The 19410-nt window shown below is 44.7% G+C and overlaps 1 protein-coding gene across 4 annotated transcripts in view; it reads left to right on the forward strand.

Annotated features, from left to right (window-relative positions):
- HIPK2 (homeodomain interacting protein kinase 2) overlaps positions 1 to 19410 on the forward strand; it is a 127793-nt gene that overhangs the window by 39605 nt on the left and 68778 nt on the right. For all 4 annotated transcript variants that reach the window (XM_033057748.1, XM_033057751.1, XM_033057749.1 and 1 more), the window contains exon 2: positions 3743 to 4841. In XM_033057748.1, the coding sequence (XP_032913639.1) occupies positions 3743 to 4841 (1099 nt within the window). The remainder of the gene's footprint in view (positions 1 to 3742; positions 4842 to 19410) is intronic.

Consider the following 19410-nt stretch of genomic DNA (forward strand, 5'->3'; position numbering starts at 1 on the left):
GTGTTTCAGGGACACCAAGGGGCTGGTTGTCGATGTGGAAACCAGTCCCTAACAACAACTCGTTTCACCAAAGGACACTGGCAGCCATCTGACATTGACAATGTTGAGTGACTGCTGACCTTGTTTTTAGCATCAGCTGATATCAAGTGGAGCCCTGCCAGTTTGCACCAGTTGAAAGCCTGTCCCTTAATGGTGGCGATTATCCTGATTTTTACAGTGGCACTGAGAAAGTTGCAGCTGCTGCGCTTCACATCCTTGACTTTAATTTGCTATGCCTCAGTCTTTTGGTGTTATCTTTAGAGGAGCGTGCAAGAAGAACCTCTCTCCTTGTTCTGCATCAGTCATTTTTTTTCCTTTTTATTTTCTATGAAAAGAGATTGCTCAAGCACACCATGGAATGAAAGCCATAAAACTATAAATTACACCTCTGCTAGGTCCACAATATGTTACCAATTACATCTGCCATATTATTTGCGTCCAGGGGGAAAACATACATCAAACCACCCCCTCTCTTCAGGCAGGTCAGTGCTGTACTAGAAGGAACACCATGATTCTTCTTAATCAGTGGAAAAACAAACACAGTTTTGGCTCACTCGCATGCGATCTTTGTGTCCAGGATGACAAGTTGAGTAGCACTGCTGTGGTTCTCCGAGCCCACCGCCTGCCACATGCCGTGGCATTCGTGACAGCGTCACTGCCCTGTGAGAGAGGAGAGAAGGTACTTAGTGGGGCAAGGAGCTGGAGGGCATCTGAGTACCCAGTTGCAGGGACCTTGGAAATTGCTGTCCAGGAGGCTGGGGGAGCAGGGAGTAATGGAGTTAAAAGGAACAACAGCAAGCAATCAAAAGTCCACTGAGAGCCAGGGGTCATGTCTGCAGAGGGCAGCATGCCATGGTTTGCAGGGTTCGTTTCTAGGCTGGGGTCAGTGTGGTTTTGTGTGCCATGGTAAAGCCCAGGTGAGGGTTTTCCCCGTGTGTCCTGAAGGAGTTTTCTTCTGCATCTGCTCTGTCTTCATAAATTCATCACTGCAGCAGGGGTGAAGGTGGAGATGTTGAAGCAAAGTGGAGAGATTGCTTGGCTTGTTACTTCTGAGCAGTTACTCATGGTAGGTTTGGCTCACCACAACACTCCTCTCCTGAGCCACTCCTGGCCTTTGGGCTGCTGGGAATAAACTGGAAAAAGTGTTGGGTGTGTTTAGATCTGTTAACTTGACTACTGAGTGTGGAGTGACATTCATATTTTTCTATATGAGTATGTAAATTTATGCATGCATGTGGATCTCTGTGTACACATGAGCTCCAGAAAATCTTCTGAAGAGGAACATGGACTAGTGAAGTATGAGTAGGCCAAGTCAGATACTGTCACGCCTCCTCATGAAGAAGTCGACCATGTGTACTGCAGGGTTTGTTGTGGTTTTGTTACTGAAGCATTCATTCGGTTTTTAACTTTTTAAAGTTGAAAACAAGTCAAGGTTATGTTTCTGCTTAATAATTCAACAATGGTGCCAGCTCAGCATATTGTCTTTTTCTTCCCTAGTCATTCTGGTTTATTAAAAAGAAACACTGATGACAGATAGAAGGGTGAAGGAGGCTGTGCCTTTCTGCTCTAACTCCTGCTGGGTGCTGATTCCTTCCCCTGAAGTCCCCAGGGATTTGTGTTCTTCACAAAATGTTTGCCCCAACAGAACTATCCCTACCCTGGGCGGGGAGAGCTGGCAGCAAGTCAGGACTTAGCTGTCCCCTTCTCCGTGCACCACATCTTTTTTTCTCTGAATAGGCACATTTTCTGTTTCAGTGGAATATTACTCAGAATCCTTCACTAAGTCTGTCTCAGTGATGCATTATTTTCACTTTGGTTATGAGGTTGTGGTGGTCTGGGTTTTTTTTTTAAAGATTTAGAAGATCATTAACTCCTCTGAAACCAAATAAGCTTACATTAAAATAGGTTTTTGTCTTTTCTGTAAAAAATAAAGCTATATTAGGAGCTAATTCTACCACATGCTAATGTGTATGTTGTTTCATAAACAGTGCTGTTCATTTCCAGGGGATCTGCTTTCCAGTGATGGTATTGTCACTGTGAATAAGGATAGATGAACACAATTTTATAAAACTGGGAGCACTGAGAGCACATAGTGAAGCTCATGTTGTGTAACTCCCATCTCCAGTGTCCCTGAGCACAGACTAGCATTGTGCACAGTTTCCACTCACAGACTTGGCAAGCAATCTGAAACATCATCTTCTGTTCTGGCTCCTCAGCTTTATCTATGCACCTCCATTTGTTCACATTGTATCATCTCCTGGTCCCATCTTCACTCTGGGCAGACCAGAAATTACGCAGTGGTTTTATGGGAATAAGTGGAGGGCTTAAGCCAGATCCACCAAACTGTTTAAAACTGGATGAGCATGAGGATTTGAGATTTGGCTTCTGTAGTCAGAATACAGTAATTTCATGATTATAAGCCGCACTGAGTATAAGCTGCACTTCTGGGTGTCGGCAACTTTTCATTCTTTGTCCATATATAAGCCACACCTGATTATAAGCCGCACGTTACAATACAGAGTGTGATAAAAGGTATCTGTTCTATCACCATCTGTTGAGGGTGGGGGCAGTGATCCTTATCTCTGTGGGAGATACTCTGCTAATGGGCCATCCATTGAAAACAGGCAGGGCATTGTTCTTTATCTTTTCACAACCCATCCTTCCTCCAGCGAGTCATTTTCTGCTAATGGCCCATTGAGTCCCACTGTGGGACTGATAAAATTACTTCATCCCATTGGAAGTTGCTCCAGCCAGGGGGAAAAGCCCAACATTTCTTACCAAGATAAAAACAGAGGTTTTGAGACACTAAGGGAGCTCCTTTCTCCACTGGACTCTAGAGGAAAACGGGATTTCTCCACATCACCACTGGACCTCCGGAGGGAAACTGCACCTTCTGCAGCAGCACTGCTTCAACTGAACCACATCTGTCACTGCAGGAGGATGCAGTCACCATTTAATGGGACTGCTACCAACACCCTGCCTGACAGGGTGTCAGGTTGTACTCTGACTTTGTCAGGGTTTGCAGTTTGTTTCTTTGTAGTACTGTATTTCTATTTTAATTTCCCTGGAAAAGAACTGTTATTCCTAATTCCCATATTTTTGACTGAAAGCCCCTTGATTTCAAAATCATAATAATTTGGAGGAAGGGGCTTTACATTCTCCATTTCAAAAGAAGTTCCTGCTTTTCTCAGCAGACACCTGTCCTCCAAACTAAAACAGCAACTTTTTGTTCTTTGTCCATATATAAGCCACACCTGATTATAAGCCGCACTTCGGGTTCGGACCAAAATTTTAGTCAAAATGGTGTGGCTTATAATTGTGAAATTACTGTACTTTGCAGTATTTGACATGAGTTCTTCCAGAGAACTAGGTATTTTCCTGGAGACAATGGGAATAGGTCTCTTTAGGCAGAGGAGGTAAAAATAACACGTACATTCCTGTTATTAAAAATGGAAAGGGGGAGGGCAAGAGAGCAGAAATCTTGAATGTTGTTAGTATAGTTCAATCCAGGGTAAGGATTTATTTTAGAGCATAATATTTTATTTGTGTCGAATACACATATCTGGAAGAACTTGTTTTTTGTGTGTGTGGATGTGATGTATCTGAAGTCTGTATCCCATTTCCCTTTCCTGCCACTGAGCAAATGAAAAAAGCTGGGAAAGGCATCTTGACACTGTGGTTTCACTGTGATGTTTTATTGCAGGTATGGCCTCGCATGTGCAAGTTTTCTCTCCTCATACCCTTCAGTCAAGTGCCTTCTGTAGCGTGAAGAAACTGAAAGTGGAGCCGAGTTCGAACTGGGATATGACTGGGTACGGCACACACAGCAAAGTCTACAACCAGAGCAAGAACGTGCAGTCCTCCCAAGCAGCCGCCGCAGCAGCCGTCAACGCCTCCCTCCAGATCCCCAATCCGAGCATCCCTTACGAGCAGACCATCATCTTCCCAGCAAGCACGGGGCACATCGTGGTTACATCTGCCAACAGCACTTCTGGTGTGGTTGCAGTGTCTGGGCAAACACTGGGCGGGCCACACAACCTGATGCGTCGCAGCACTGTGAGCCTTCTGGACACCTACCAAAAATGTGGACTTAAGCGCAAGAGTGAGGAGATTGAGAACACAAGCAGCGTGCAGATTATCGAGGAGCATCCACCCATGATTCAGAACAATGCCAGTGGGGCCACTGTAGCCACCGCCACCACCTCCACAGCCACTTCCAAAAACAGTGGCTCCAACAGTGAAGGGGATTACCAGCTGGTGCAACATGAGGTGCTCTGTTCCATGACCAACACGTATGAAGTGTTAGAGTTCCTTGGCCGTGGAACCTTCGGACAGGTAGTCAAATGCTGGAAACGTGGCACTAATGAGATTGTGGCTATCAAGATCCTAAAAAACCACCCTTCTTATGCCCGGCAAGGCCAGATTGAAGTGAGCATCCTGGCTCGGCTGAGCACAGAAAGCGCGGATGACTACAACTTTGTCCGTGCTTATGAATGCTTTCAGCACAAGAATCACACATGCTTGGTATTTGAAATGTTGGAGCAGAACCTCTATGATTTCTTAAAACAAAATAAATTCAGTCCCTTGCCCCTTAAGTACATTCGACCAATTCTCCAGCAGGTAGCAACTGCCCTAATGAAGCTGAAAAGCCTGGGACTGATTCATGCTGATCTCAAACCAGAGAACATCATGCTGGTAGATCCATCCCGACAGCCATATAGGGTCAAGGTCATAGACTTTGGTTCAGCTAGCCATGTGTCTAAAGCTGTGTGTTCTACTTATCTTCAATCCAGATACTACAGGTAAGAGATTGAGCTCATGTAACACTACTAGAAGAAGCATTTTACCTATGGGACTTTTCTTACATTCCTTTACATGAATGAGTCATCCCTTAATGCTAAACAGAGATGACTCTTAGAATGGCTTGTTGATGATAAGTAAAAATGATGTCCTAACCTCTTGGAATTTAGTTGCTTTGAAAACCATTGTAAGTTTGTAAATAATCATAAAGTGTCATAAAAATTTTGCCAGTTACAGTTTAGAAAGTTTTTCACTTCTATCAGTTTGTTGTCCCTGGAACTGTTTCCAGAAGAGGGGATGTCCACATTTCAGTTCTAAGTCAATGGATATAGGTTCTTGGTTTCAGAATTTCTTTAATCTAAACAGTCAGTCCATATTTCAAATGTGTCTCTCCAGTCGGTACTCATATACAAAACCAGGGACTTAACAAGTGTAAGGTTGGCCCACAGGAAAACTGTTTGGATGCAGAAGATGGTTTGCAAGGATTAGTTTTCACACAGGCTCCAAGTCAATGGGAGTCTTCTGGCTGGCTCTTGTCAGCTCTCCTCCAGGCAAGTATTGTCAGTGATTTTGTGTTGGACTGAGGACCTGTTGTTGTCTCTTGATTCCCACTGACAGTGCTTTCTTACATGCTAGGGTGGAGTTGTGACCTCAGCATAGGTGTGCCTGAAGTGAAGTGTATGAACCAGATATATCCCTCTTCAGCCTGTTGAACAGTTTCAGCAGAGCAGCCTCTTTTTATAACCCCTGGCAGGGCATCCTCACCCTGTGTCTTGACTCCAAGACACAAAGTGTCTCTTGTAGATATTCTCAAACCTTCTCTTTGGTACCAGACATCTTGATTTAGCATCCTAGGAACTGAGAAAAGCAGTTCTACTGCTGCTTCAGGGGTGAGGGGAAATAGTGAAGGGGGTTGTTGTGGGCTGGGTGAAGGGAATTTGGCTTTAGATAACAGCTGAATTTAGAAATGTTCAGACCACATTTTTCTTGCTGTACTTCTGTGATACAGGGGCAAAAAGAGAAAATCCAATCCTTCTTCATGACTGATTTAATGAAAATCAGTCTTGACAGCATCCACAGCTCATCAGATGGGTTACAGAAAAGCAGGGAAGTTGGTCTGTCTTATATATAGGGAGGACTGGGGATGAGAAACCGACATGAGTTGATAACAGACCCTTTCCCTACTTCATAAATTTCATGGTGCCAAAGCCTACCTGAACTCTGAGCTTGGAGAGAGTTAATTTTCACAAGACCAGGAACTTTGACAGAGTAGCACTGCAGCAGCTGATCTTTATCTGCTTGTCCTTTGCTCTGAAGGAGGCCAGGAAAAAATCCTCAGCCCTAGTTTATACATTAGAAGAGGCTTATTAAGTAAGATATTCTACCTGATGACAGTCCCATCCTCCAGGAGAGGAGAGCCATGTTTCTGTGGTAAATATGCAAAAGCTTTTAGAGTTGCAATTACCTGACAGACTAGGAAAAAAAAAAAAAAAGAAAAGAAAGATAATACAGGCATTTTGTTGTTGAGTTACCTGTGATTCTGTGCTAGCAGCCTAGGTCCCTAGCTGAAAGACAGAAGGGGCAGCCAAAATGAAATATGTGATAGAAAGCAGAAATGAAAGAGAAAAATTGTTCATTCTCAGCGACAAACAAGGAATATTTCTGTGGCAGTCTCTGGGGAGGAAAAGGCTTGATAAAATTTGCTTTTTGTATTTTAAATGTTATTCCTGCCCAGTCTGCAGCTTGATAGATAATAAGTTCTGTCTGTCTAATTCCTCCCTTGTTTTCCATGCCTGAATTGGTGGGAGGAAGGGAAAAGGGGCAGCAGCTCACCAGGAAAAAAAAAAAAAAAAGAAAAATCTTGTTGGGTTGAATTACATCAGCAGGGGACTGCTGATTAAGCTAAATTCAAGTCATGAGGAAAATTTATGTTCTTCTTCATTTTCTGATGGGGAAAATACAGCACAGAGTAAAAACCCTTTCCATTCTAAAGTGAAGGAACTTTCATGCTAGGGGAAACACTGTTCTTTATAAAGATTTCATGTGTCTTCCATTTAATTTACGCTTGTTCTGCTTGCTAGAGTATAAAAGACAAGGGGATGACTTCAAGAAATGGCACATTTAAGTCGGATGTGAAGGAAAAGCTTCCTCAGACTAGTAAAACCTCTCAGACTCTAAGCAGTCATGCTAAAGGAGTGACAGAAACCCTGTGCCCCATGCATTTAAGGAAAGATGAGGCAGAGCACAGGGGAATATAAAGTAGAGGCTGGATCTCAGCTGGAGGTTTTTTATCGTGGACTTTTGCAATCAAATTCCTAAGTTGTTTCCATATTTTATTAACAACTTGATTTTTCTTTGTCATATCACTACTTTTGAGAATGTGATAGCCACATCCTTTGAAGGATTGAAAGGTGTGTGGGATCCTGCTCCTTCTCAGAGTAATGTAAGGCCTTTCCTGTTCCTGTAAATTATATAGGCCCATTTTCTTCTCCCGAAGGTGGAAGACAAAATGTCTTTAAACAAACTGTGCTTTTTCTTGACCTGAATCTGCATAACCTAGCATAAACCAAGAGAGCCCCATGGCTGCTTGCAGACTTTCCATGGGTGATTTGCCATTGCTGCCTTGTGACATGCTCTGGAGATGAACAGGATCCCTTGGCCCAGTTTTTTTGTGGGAAGAATGGTGGGCAGAATTGCTATTGTGCTGCTGGCATTGCTCAGGGACCTTCAGGTGGGTGCTCCACACTCAGAACTGTCTCTGTCCCACCAGGGATATTTCTAAGCAAATGTAGTCTGGAAGGATGATAATGGTATTGAGGTGACAGAGTGGGATGAAAAGTATCAAAAATGGTATCAAAATGTCTTTAGTCCAACAGAATTTAACTACCAACCCTCTTAAGAGGCTACAGCCTCCTCCAAGCTAGATCTGCTGCCACAAGTGGTACTCTGGAGATCTTTCTGCCTTGCTCCTGACTGTAGGGAGCCCGTGGGAGGCAGAACATGACACCCTAAGGTGGGCTTTGCAGGAACTCCCACGCTGTCAAGAATCCCTCTCTGGGAGGGCAGTGCCATTGTGTCTCCAGTGCTTGTCTCAAAAGAAGGGAATGAGCCCCAGCAGGGTCACACCATGGGCCCTGCCTGACATGACAAAGGACACCACAGCCACAGTCTGTGGTCAGAGTTGTCATCTAAAAGGGGGGGTGCTGTGAAGAGGATCCTCCTCCTTCTGCCCACCCATGTTCAACCTGTAGTGCAAAACTTGCTGTGGTGCAAAGTGTTTCTCTCGTGGCATCCTTAGCCAGCATGTGTAGGACCTCACTGGTGCCCATCCAAACATCCCTTGCTTAGGAGAGGGGTCCCAGCCTGTCCCCCTGGTCACCATAGCCTTCATCTTGTCCCTTACCATCAGCTGCATCAGCCTGGGCCTGATCACTGACCCTTCAGGGAGGTTTGTGGTGGTGCGGCCATGGTGTGGAGGTGCCTGAAAGAAAATGTGAGGAACTGAAGCTGACGATGGAGGGTTGCTCTGCCCAGCTCACAGTGCAGGAGCAGGGCTCTGCACCTGGCAGTTTCAGCCAGATATGTCTAAGCTAGAAATGAAACCCTGTTCACAGAGTAATGGGTCCAAAAGCTGTGATAGCCTCTGCATCACAGGGTATCTTCCTGGGATTTTATTTTTGTCCTTTTCCTTTTCATACTGCAGTTGGAAGGGGAGATTATTGAGGTGGTTTATATGATCTCCATTTTGCAGAGGGTCAGAGGAATGAATGACCAGAGAGATTCCGTTCTGGGTTGATAAGGTGCATATGAACAGCTTCCTGGGAAAACCCACATCCTGAGAAATGCAGGGCTCAGGCTGCAACAGATGGCCCCTTTGTTAGAGCCCCCATTCACCCAGGTGGGAGAGGGAGTACTGCCCTCTGGGAGGCAGGGGTGGTTGGAGTGATAAAGGGAGAGTTGAGGTCGCTCCTTGTTGGAACAAGAGCACTTCACTGTCATGGGGTGGCAGTGCTTGGAGCAGTTGGGCTGCTCATGAGGGCGCTACCAGTTTGTTACCTTGCTCTCTTGGCTTTTCTTTGCTGTTCGGCTGAAACAGCTGCTGTGGTGGCACCTCAGTGATGATAGTATTTTGCTAATTAATGGTGTAATCACCTTATGAGATATAAGTATTTCAGAATTTGCAAAATATTGCAGATATAAAATAACCACTTTCAGCCCTTTACTATTAGTGAATAAATTCAGATTTGATTCCTTGTTTTGAAAAGGCTTTTGGTATGTGGCTTGTCTAACTTGGGTTGAGATGTCTGCTTTGTAGGTAAGTGGCCTTTGATGAAATGTTTGGATAACAGAGAATGAAGCTGAGTACCAGTTTGAAGAGGTGTTTATCAGTCTGGTTTCAGACACTGGAAGAAAATATGCATGCATAAAGGCTGCGTGCATGTTGTCAACCGCCCATACAAAGTGTGCAGTGAGGCTGTGTGCAGGCGTGGTTTTTAACTGGCTCTACATGCTTAGCTGGGTGAGTGCAGGTCCTGAGGGTTGCATGAGGCTGAACTGGATCTGACTTGCCACACATGGACATTGTGCCATGACAAGGTATTGGTCCTTCAGCTGTGCTGATAAGCCAAAGCAAGGTAGATTTCTAAGCATAGTCACAACCTGTTCCCCATTGTGTGACTCACTAATGTGTCATTCTGGTCAAAACTGCCCTTTAAATAAGGCAGTTGTAATGACACAGGGATGGGCTATGCTTTTTTGTTTACTCACTGAATTGGCATCTGCTATGTCCTTGTATAACAATGTAATGTACTTATATTTCAAAATCCGCTGCCATTCTGGACTTGCAAAAACATCTCTATCTCAGATTTGACTGTGTTTACAGGTGTGGGAGCCACACTTCTGCCAGTCTGTTTCACTCTAACCTGCAACATTCACTGCTTTACTGACTCTGCCTCTCCAGGGTGAAGAGCAGGATGGTTTGAGCAGGAAAGTTTCTTGGGATTGGAGTGAAACCACAGAGTTCATTGTTGAAGTCTAAGCTCGGTTTCACTTGGTGACAATCACACCCAGTAGGAGTGCAGGCTTGCAAAACTGGCAATACATTGCAGAAAACTTTGTGGAGAAAAGCAGACTTCAAGCTATACTATTTTAAGCAGTTGTTAATTTCTTTCCCAAGGACCCTTGGAATCTGAAGTTCTTTTTTTCAGCATCAAAATTCAGCAGGATTTTTTTTCAAAGCCAACATCAGGATTAATTGAATCTCAGCTTTATTGTACCCAGACTACCAAGTCTTGGAAAGCAAGAGACATCTAGCTGAAAGCTTTTGGCTTTGGCCTGCCTTTGGGATAGTCAGGCCAGGCTGGTTTTTGGTTTTACAGAACTCAAGCAAAGATTGTTCTTTGCTAAGTTCCTTTGTGTGTAAATCACCTCGAAGAAGGGATAGTAAACCAACATTGTGCTCATGGTGCATCCAACAGGAGATTCACCGTGTCTGTACTCCCTCCCTGGCGTCTAATATAAAACAGAAAAGCCTGTATTTCAGCCTAAACAATCTCCACAGACTAGAGCCTCTGTAGTGTTTTCTCTGCTGAAACCTTCCTATTTCCCTAAGTATTTTTTATTTTGCTCTGAGCAGATATGCTAGCTCCTCCTTTATCTTCTCAAAGCTGGGGATGTGCCCCTTGCCTTGTGCCACCACAGCACCTTCCTGCCCAGCTCCAGCTCGTGATGCTGGTCTTGCTCCGAGAGGAGCCCTGTGTCCCTGTGTGGAGTCAGAAGGGGGCTGTCTGTCACAGGAAAGCTTTGTTTATTAGTTTACCAGGTGCATAAAATATGCCTGGTTATGTGCCTCCAGGCCCAAGAAGATTTGTAACAAAAGGCTGTTTGCAAGGAACCTGACAGGGAGCCTTTCTCCAGCAAAGAGAAGTCTTTGGTAGGCCAAGGAAGGGAGAAGTCTCATGCTGTTTCCTTTTACCTCATCTGTGTCTGAGAGGTGGAAAATCAAATATCGCAACTGAGTGCTGAGCAATTGCCTTCAGTCTGCTCTCCTCTCTCTGGAAACAGCTCCTGTATGGCAAAGATGGGGCATTGACAGTAATTACTCCTGCACATCTCAGTTTTGCCTTGGTGGCTGGAAAGGAAGGAACCTGTGTGTCCATGGGCAGGGATCAATTCATTAACAGTGTTTTGGATCAGAGGTGAGTTGTGAGCAGCAGCCAGAGGCGTTGGAAGCACTGTTTTTCCATCAGCTGGTGCCACCCCTCAGGTGAGGGGCTCTGGCTCTGGTGTAAAAGAGCAAACAAAACTTGGGGAGAAGAAGGTAAATGTAATTTTCCCAAGGTTGCTGCAGCTTTTAAACTCATCAGTGATCCCCACGAAGGGAAAGGCAGTCCTCTGGATGCAAGCAGCCCCATTCCCCCTCAGGGGCACTGCCCACAGCCCAGGCAGTGCTGTGCAGGCAGGAAACAGAAGCAGGACCGGAGCCACAGTGATGTGGCTGCTGACCATAGCTCAGCAGTCAACCACCGGCTCTGACACAGGTCCTGCCCAGACTGGGGTAACTCACCTCATCCTTCTCCACATCACCTCCAGAAAGACATGATTTAAAAACTGTGCTCCCCTTTCCCTCCACCCCCTCTACTCCATAATTTACCCATTTAAGCAAACCTTGCACCAGCCAGTGCCACGCAGTCCAGTGCCTGGGGCTGACCTCCCCAAAAGCAATACCTTTCAGCGTGGAAACAAATAACACTTCAAATGGGGCTAGGATGGAGTTCCCACATGCTTTCTTTCAGGGCTTGCAGAGAGGAGGCAGTGTGCAAATATGCTTGTAACCAGTCCATGTACTACCACCATCTGGGAACTCTAATATGAACATCACATACCTACTTCTTTTGAACCGAGCAGAAAATCCTAAACTAATCCTTACCTTCTTTATACTTGTTCTCAGAATAGTTTCAGTAACATTGTGAGGATGGGGGAGTGGCTTGGAAGTCACACTCTCCCCACTTGTAGGCTGGCTACAGGTGTTGAGTTTATGGGGTTTTTGGTGGGTTTTTTTTTGTCCTTTCTTCTCCTGCTACTGTTTCTCTCTCATCACCACTGAAACAAGCCTGTCACAGGATTTCCTGCTGTCTATTTTTCTTCTCTTAAGCTTTATAAGCGCAGTAAGTCCTGTTAAGGCTGCAGCCTGATGAAATGATGTGAAAAATCAAGGTCACTCTTGTATTTACTGTGCCAGGGCAAGCCTGAAACAGGTACAAATAGCCAGGTTGTTTTACTTGAAAAGAACTATTTACCTACGAGAAATCAAAACCCTCCTATTGCAGCTGTTGGTGGTAGCACTTCAGACTCCATCTCTGTGTTACATAAAAGACACACAGTGTTTTGGTAAAGATATCTGTGCTCAGCTCGGGGGCTGGGACGTAACCAAGCTCAGTATGGTGACAAGGAGCTTCAAGTGACAATGTGAGTGAAGGTACAATTCACAGGGCTACAGCAAGAGCCAACTGCAATCAGAGCTGGCTGTTTGCCCCCATATGAAAAGCATAAAGTTTGGTCTCTGCTTCTAGTTGCTTACTTCTGTGGTATGGTGTTTGCCCTTCTTTCTCTCCTCCCACTCAAGTCACTTCCTCACCAAGTGCAAAGGAAGCAGAGCAGGGAGAGGGTGCTCTTCTTTTCAGCTCCAATGACAAAACAGCAGCAGCAGCTCATAGGAGCAGTGGTGTGGTGACCTGCTGATGCCACTCCAGCAGTAGGTGGCCAGTGAAGAAGACTGCTCTGCAGTCACATTTATACACTAGTAGCATTTTCTATGTCTTCCTACAATTATTTCAGTGCGTATTTGGGTCAGGGCAGTAGCTGGCCAGGGGCAGAGGTAGCTGCTGAGAAGCAAAGTGAGGTGAGGGGCTGTTGGGATGAGATCGGTGCTCCAAGTGTGAAAATAAAAGAATTATGAGCAGTGAGATTCCTCATCCTCTCCTGAGTATGAAAAAGCATTAGCAACACAGTTTGCACAAGATTTCAGGGATACTTTGCTCAAGTACTGTGTATTTAAATCCTATCAGGTTTTTACCTTCCCCCTGTACATTTGCCTAGTGCAGGCAAGAGATGTAAATGTAACATGGAGGAAGCTTACTGTGTATGTCTGTGCATTTATTAGGTTCACAAGTTTTAGGCCCCAGCACACCAGTACTGGAAAACTGTATTACACTGAAGAGCATTTTCTGGTTAGAAAGTATTTCTGCTCTGCTGCTTATTAGCAGCGAGGTTAGAAAAGTGACTGGCGTTGGTTTATAAATGAATGAGTCATTACCAGAAGAGAAAAATTACCTGAATATGCAACAATTAGTATGGTGTTATACATTCCCCAGCTTCAAACCCCTGAATGACAAGACTCCAGTCCCCAGTTTCTATCTTCTCAAACCATTTGCTCCACTGGTGCCTCAAATTAGCCTAAGCTCATGTAAAGACATCTTATTCTCAGGTGGGGGCTCAGTAGCTACCTCCTTCTCCAGGTCATGCTCAGGAGAAGGAGTAACTCTCAAGCAGTTGAGAGTGGTTATCTTGCTTGAAAAAACACTAATCTTGTGGTCTGACTTGAGTTATAACCACAGCTGTTACCTGTTTAAGAAGGAAGGTCAAGGAAATGTCCTTTGCCTTTTAGGCCAGATCATATAAGAGTTGTTCTGTGGTGCTTTTCAGGGAAAAAAGAAATGCAGAAGAGAGGCAACCATAGAAATATATATATATATACACATACTGTGAGAAATTCATAGTTCCAAGAGGAAGAAATAAAAAGGAAGTGGCTCTAGGAACTGAGAGAAGAGAAGAGAAGGGCAAAGGAGGAATCCTCTTACAGACCATGGCTACCTGGAAGTTGCTGTTTCCTATATAAGGAAAGGTGTGGGAGGAAAGAAGATGAAGTTTCACCCTTCCTGCTATTTGGAGACTTAAAGTCCAGAGATAGCCAATTTCCAGACAGGACAGCATCCCTCTTCTGCAATGGGTTGGAAAGTAATCTGTGAGTCCCTGAGTGACAGCTTGACCTTTTTTATTTTTTGCTTATTGAAGGATAAAAGTAATTGCAGACATTGTTTTACCTGCACAGACATGAGTCATTTTGCTTTACCTTTAATTTTTTGTTTTACCTTTATTTTGCTTTTGTGACTGGATGGGACCAGTACTTGGGTGGACATCCCAAGTATTATCCCTGATTCTACTGGCTTACATTAGATAGAGAGTAGAAGACTTCTACCCACTACCAAATTTAATGTTTGTCTCCAGAGGCTTCTGCTCAGGGATACAGGCAGGGTAGATGTGGAGAAATTGACCTGAATCTAACTGAAGTGACTCTGAACTGAAAATTCTGCAGTTCGAAGAGTTGGGTTAACTCTTTGTCATTATTTTGCTTTTTGTCAACCACTGCCATTTGTAGCTGATTTGAAGCAGAAGTTCTCAAAAACAAGTGTAATACCCTAGGCCTGATAAGACATGAGAAGTGTCAAAAGTTTTATAGTGTCATCGCTGAATTTCTAGCTTTGTGAGAGGCCTGGGGCAGTTTTCAGATAACTATAGTGACTTGCACAGCTTCTGAGCACAGGAAGATCATGAGCTGAAGCCTTTAGAGGTTAAGGAGAATTGTGTGTTCTAGCAGCTGATGCTTGTGCTCACACAGAGGCAGACAAGGAGAAGTTAGCAGCATTTCAGTTAACTTGACATCAGGAGGAGCTGTACTGCTCTGAGTTGTTTTAACTGCACATAGGATGGTTGGGTGGCTTGTGGTAAGACTGCTGAGCAGCACCATGTTTTCTGCCTGTATTCTCCAACCTAGATTAAGTGTCTGTACCATTTACCTTGTGCTGTTCTCCTGAAATGCTATGCTTGCTGAAGCAGGGCTGTGTTTACAGCACCTCATGCACAAAGACTTTTGTGTCTGAGGGCCTTAAACAAAGGGTAATAGGGTATAACAGTACATATGACAATGAGGGGTAGCACGCATGTTAATGTGACAGCTGGCGTACAGAAGGAAAGCTGATGGCCTTTTTTGGATTCACGGGGTAAGAATTTGTGTTTCCAATAGTTGCTTCAATGCAGAGCTTTGCACTCAACGTCTGGGAGGGAGATGAGGGGGTGAGGGGGAAAAGGAGCATCTGATGAGTTAAGAAAAGTTTCAGTATATTTAGTCCTAAGAGTGTTTTACTTGCCAGTGGGAGACTGCAGACAGAGAATAGTCACCCAAGAGGAAAATGGAGTATTTCTTTGATGCTCACAAAAGTATTAAGAGGGGCAGATGAAATCTAAAATGTAAATAGGTTCAGCTGAGGCTAGATGAATTTGCTGGTTACTGTGCTGAAAAGTTAATGATGAAATATTGCCAGTTGATTTCAGTAGGTAAAAGGAAGTAATGGTGACGGCCTGTATCAGAAATAAAAGCTTATATAAGTGATCTCATCCCCACAGTTGTCAAAAATACAGCTCATGTCATTGTTAGCCTGTTAGATTAGTGGACTGAATTCTGCAGGGCTGCATGAGCACAAGCAAGAGCAGGAAGTAATCATATTGCTGTTTCTGGAAGAGCTTTTCTGGAGGCTCGTTTGATAACCTGTGTCCTCTTGGCAGGTGCATGAGGGAGCAGAGAAGAGAAAGGCACTATGGGATGGATTTCAGTTAGCAATGCCAATATGGGCACAGGGATGTGGTGGCTCCAAAAGTATTTCTTTGTAAGGAGGTCAAAGTATAGCTTGATGTGTAAGATATATAATGAGCATCAGAAAGAAAGGCATGTTAACTGTGTTGGAAGATAACATTCTGTCTTTTGAATGGATTCTTGTTATTGTCACTGCTGTTACTTTCAGAAAAAAATTATGTTGAAATTATTCTTTTTTTCTCCATTGTTTAGCTCTTGTTCTCAGCTTTGTTATGGCCACAAAGAGAGGATAAAAATGGATTGGCACAAAGTTGGGTTTTCCTGTATCATTTAGAGTTATGTTTTCAGCCCTTAGCACTTTGGTAGGGTCTGTTCTTCATTTTGAAAATAGCAATAAAAGAGCAGAGAACATAAGAAAACACAATTCTATCTCTTTTTTTCTAATGAAATTGTCAGTGAACTCTGCCTCTGATCTGTATGAAGTATCTGAACTGTGCTGTTGGAAGAAAGCAGATCCAAAAGGAGAGATAAAATATCCATGTGCCTGGCTACTTTAGAAGGTAGTAAAAAGCTCTCAGTATCTTGCTTGTTTTTAATCTGTATGTTTATGTCTGCATCAATCCTTTGGGAATAAACTTTAAACATTTACATTGGTTTTAAAGAATTACCTTCCAGCATCAGTACCTATGATCCAGCAAGAGTAACTAAGATTAAGTTTATGTGAATGGCCCTCTTGGCTTTCAGAGGCGTGGGTAATGTTAAAGGATGTGTTGAATTGCTGCTCAAATGGGAAATGGTAGTGATGAGCCTGAAGCGTTGCAGTGGATTTGCTGTTTGTGTGTGGTTGTTAGAGGTATTGGGTGTGCACAGAGGGGCATGGCTCATATCTTGGGAAAAGGATCCATCTGCAGTGTGTGGCAGCTAAGCATCAAGATACAGTTGACAGCCCCCACCCTGTGCCACTTTGGTGTGGAGTGGCCCTTGAACAAACCCAAGCCTTCAGCCCCCTCATCAGAGAAGTGAGGAATTGCCGTCTGCTTTTCCAGCAGCTCTAGAAGTGCAGCAGTGTCTGCCCCATGTAAGCTGTCAGGATCTTTTCCTAGTACCTTGATGCTCATCTCAGGCTCTGAGGGGCAGCCCAAGTAGAAGCTGGAGAGAGAAAAAGCTGCAACAAACCCAGGATATGAGAGGTTGGTTCAGATGAAAACAGAGGATGGCAAAGGTCAGAGTTTTTTCTAGATGGTCGACACAGCCAAACAGAGCACTCCTTGCAGCCCTAGCCTGTGGTTTGGTCTTACATGGGATTTGAAGAGGTTCATTTCCAGTTCAAGGTGTGTGCTTTTGAGCAACTGTTGAGTTCTAGCTCCTAGACACAGTCACAGCTTTTACCTTAGCCTGGGGCTACAGGATCTGATTACTGCCCGCAAAATGTCATTTGAAGTTGTGTAAGAATCCTGTGTGCAGGATATAACTCTAGTCACTGCTTTTGTAAGGGGGTCACATCAGCCCAGTGACAGCCCAGAAAGCAAGCATGGTGCTTGGTTTTTGGCAGAAAATGTCCCTGACTTGCTGTATCATACAGATCAAATTGCATGGCAAGTGAGGGCTGTGGGGAGTGGGAATGGCTGCAAACTTTGACTGAGTTTTTTAGAGCAACAGGTATGCTCAAGTATCTTGTGAAATGGCCATTTCCATGATATTTCCTCCACATTTTTGCCTTAGAGATCCAGATTGTTGGGTTTTTCCTTGCCCACCAGAAACAGTGCATTTGTTTGATCCTGCGTTGCCTTGCCTGGCATTTTGGAGCTGTGCCACGTTATAGTATTTGCTGCTGTGGCGGTGTTGGTCGGCAGCGTGGCCAGGCACTGGGGTACATTTCTGCACAGTGCTTTGAAACGTCTGCCATGCTCTGACTGTGCATGCCCACGTCCCTCGCAGTGAGCCAGGGTTGGTAGCCACAGAGCTGGCAAGTAGCTGGCATTGGCAGCAGCCCCCATGGCAGCCAGAGGGGAGCAGGAACCCTGGTAGCAAGGGCAGGAGGCTGCTCTGGCTACAGCCTGAGCTTGCTTTGCTTGAAGCTGGCACAGGATTTTCCAACCAGGCCTTGACTGACCAGGAGCTTAAAGGCTTTCTTATCTGTGGAGAGTGACACAGGCTGGTGGCAGCCTGTAATTAATAAAGATACTAACCCTCCTTATGCAACTAGGGGATGTCTGACAGCGTTACTAGGTAGTTGCTCAACAACAAGGCGTGTTACAACTAACCAGCTGGGACCAATTATGAAAGCCTCACTAATGCTAGCAAGCACTTGCCTGTTCGCATTGTAGGGCTGAAGTTGAAGAGATGAATGACTGCCGTGCAGCACGCGGGCAGGCTCATGGTCGGGCAGAGCGTGGTGTGCAGCTGAAGCACAGCCAGCACATCGGGCACCGAGCATCTCTGCTCTGGGATGTTTGCTGGGCATGGATGAGCTGCGGTGCCCAGCACTGGCTGTAGCCTGTGAGCCCAGATGCAGGATGAGGAGGCACCCCCAGGGCTGTAGCACCATCTCCCTCGCCATCCGCAGCTTCTCCCACCCCCTTGCTGCTGCTGCAGCGGCACCGATGTATGCCCAGTACATCCTCAGCTGCTGGCTACGGGTAGGAGAAGGGGAGGGAGAGAAGCGGGGGCTCCTGCTCCTGCTGAAGGCTGCCTCATGAATTTTTAGTCACTACATAAAGATTTCAAGAGTGTGCAAAAAAAACATAAAATGAAGCAAAAGACTAAGTGGCCCTGCACAAAAGGAAGGATAAAAACCCCAAAACACTGAATCATTGTCCAAAAGGTGCAGCCATTAGAGAATAATAATAGTTTTTGTGTGCAGTGCAGCTGGGGCCACAGTTGCAGAAGGAAGGTCCTCTGTGACCTGTGTGATGGCTCTGTTTGTTTAATGTGCTAAAACAAAGAACCGAAAAGCAGACAGGGTCCTTGCAGATAGTCGCAGGGCTTCTCTTTCAGTCCCTGTGTCTGTTCCCTCTTTCGCTGTGTGCGTGTGTGCCTTCATGCTCCAAATGCAACTAATCACAGCTCCATGCTCCAGGATGCCTTCCGTTGTGCATCCCTTGTCATTGTGCCCAGGCACTCCCTCGTTGTTGACGCGCTTTTTTTTTTTTTTGTAATTTAGAAACTGTAGCAAATAATAAAAAGTCAAATGGTTACTATTTTATTGTCTGTTTTTGCAATTCTCTGTCCTTCAGAATGAGCTCAGCGTAATGACATTATTCCCACCCCTCCATCCTGACCTCAGTCTTTTTCTACCCATTTAGCAAATGCTGCAGCTTGCTCTGTTTTTAATGGGTGGGAATCAATGTGGCTTTTTAAAATTGGATTCTCTCTGCCTGCACAAACAAAATCAATGGTATTATTGAGCATGTGCAGGTCTGTGTGAAGAGGAGCAAGCCAGCAGGGTTTGCCACCTCAGCGAGGCTGGGGCAAAGCCTGTAGTTCGCACAGGGAAGATCACTCTATATTTCTGTCATTTTGGTAGAGGCTGGTGAGCAGCTTGGTACTGGTTTGAAAGTAAAGCCTAGGGTGTACTTTTTCACCATGTTAATAAGAGTTTTGAAGTGGTCAGTTTGAAGCTGTTAAGATGGGCTAAAACCAGACCAGTTTGAGTGCCTGTAGGAGGTTTGAAGATCCCAGTAAAACGATGTTTAATCCAAAGTGTGCTTTATTGCAGTATGACTTTACAATTGGTTTTGCCACATCTTTTGGGGATCTCCAGCTGCAGCCTGATTGGATCTTTATTCTCAGAAGTGAGTTTCAGGTGAAATAGGGTTTTGCTTCCTTCAGGCTAAGCATTTATATACAAACAAACAGAATGGGAAATTTATGTATCTATGTCTGTCTTTTGTGGCAGGTTGAGTGTACTAATATTGAGTTGT

Source organism: Catharus ustulatus, chromosome 4 (assembly GCF_009819885.2).
Source record: "Catharus ustulatus isolate bCatUst1 chromosome 4, bCatUst1.pri.v2, whole genome shotgun sequence".
In the NCBI taxonomy this organism is placed as follows: Eukaryota; Metazoa; Chordata; class Aves; order Passeriformes; family Turdidae; genus Catharus; species Catharus ustulatus.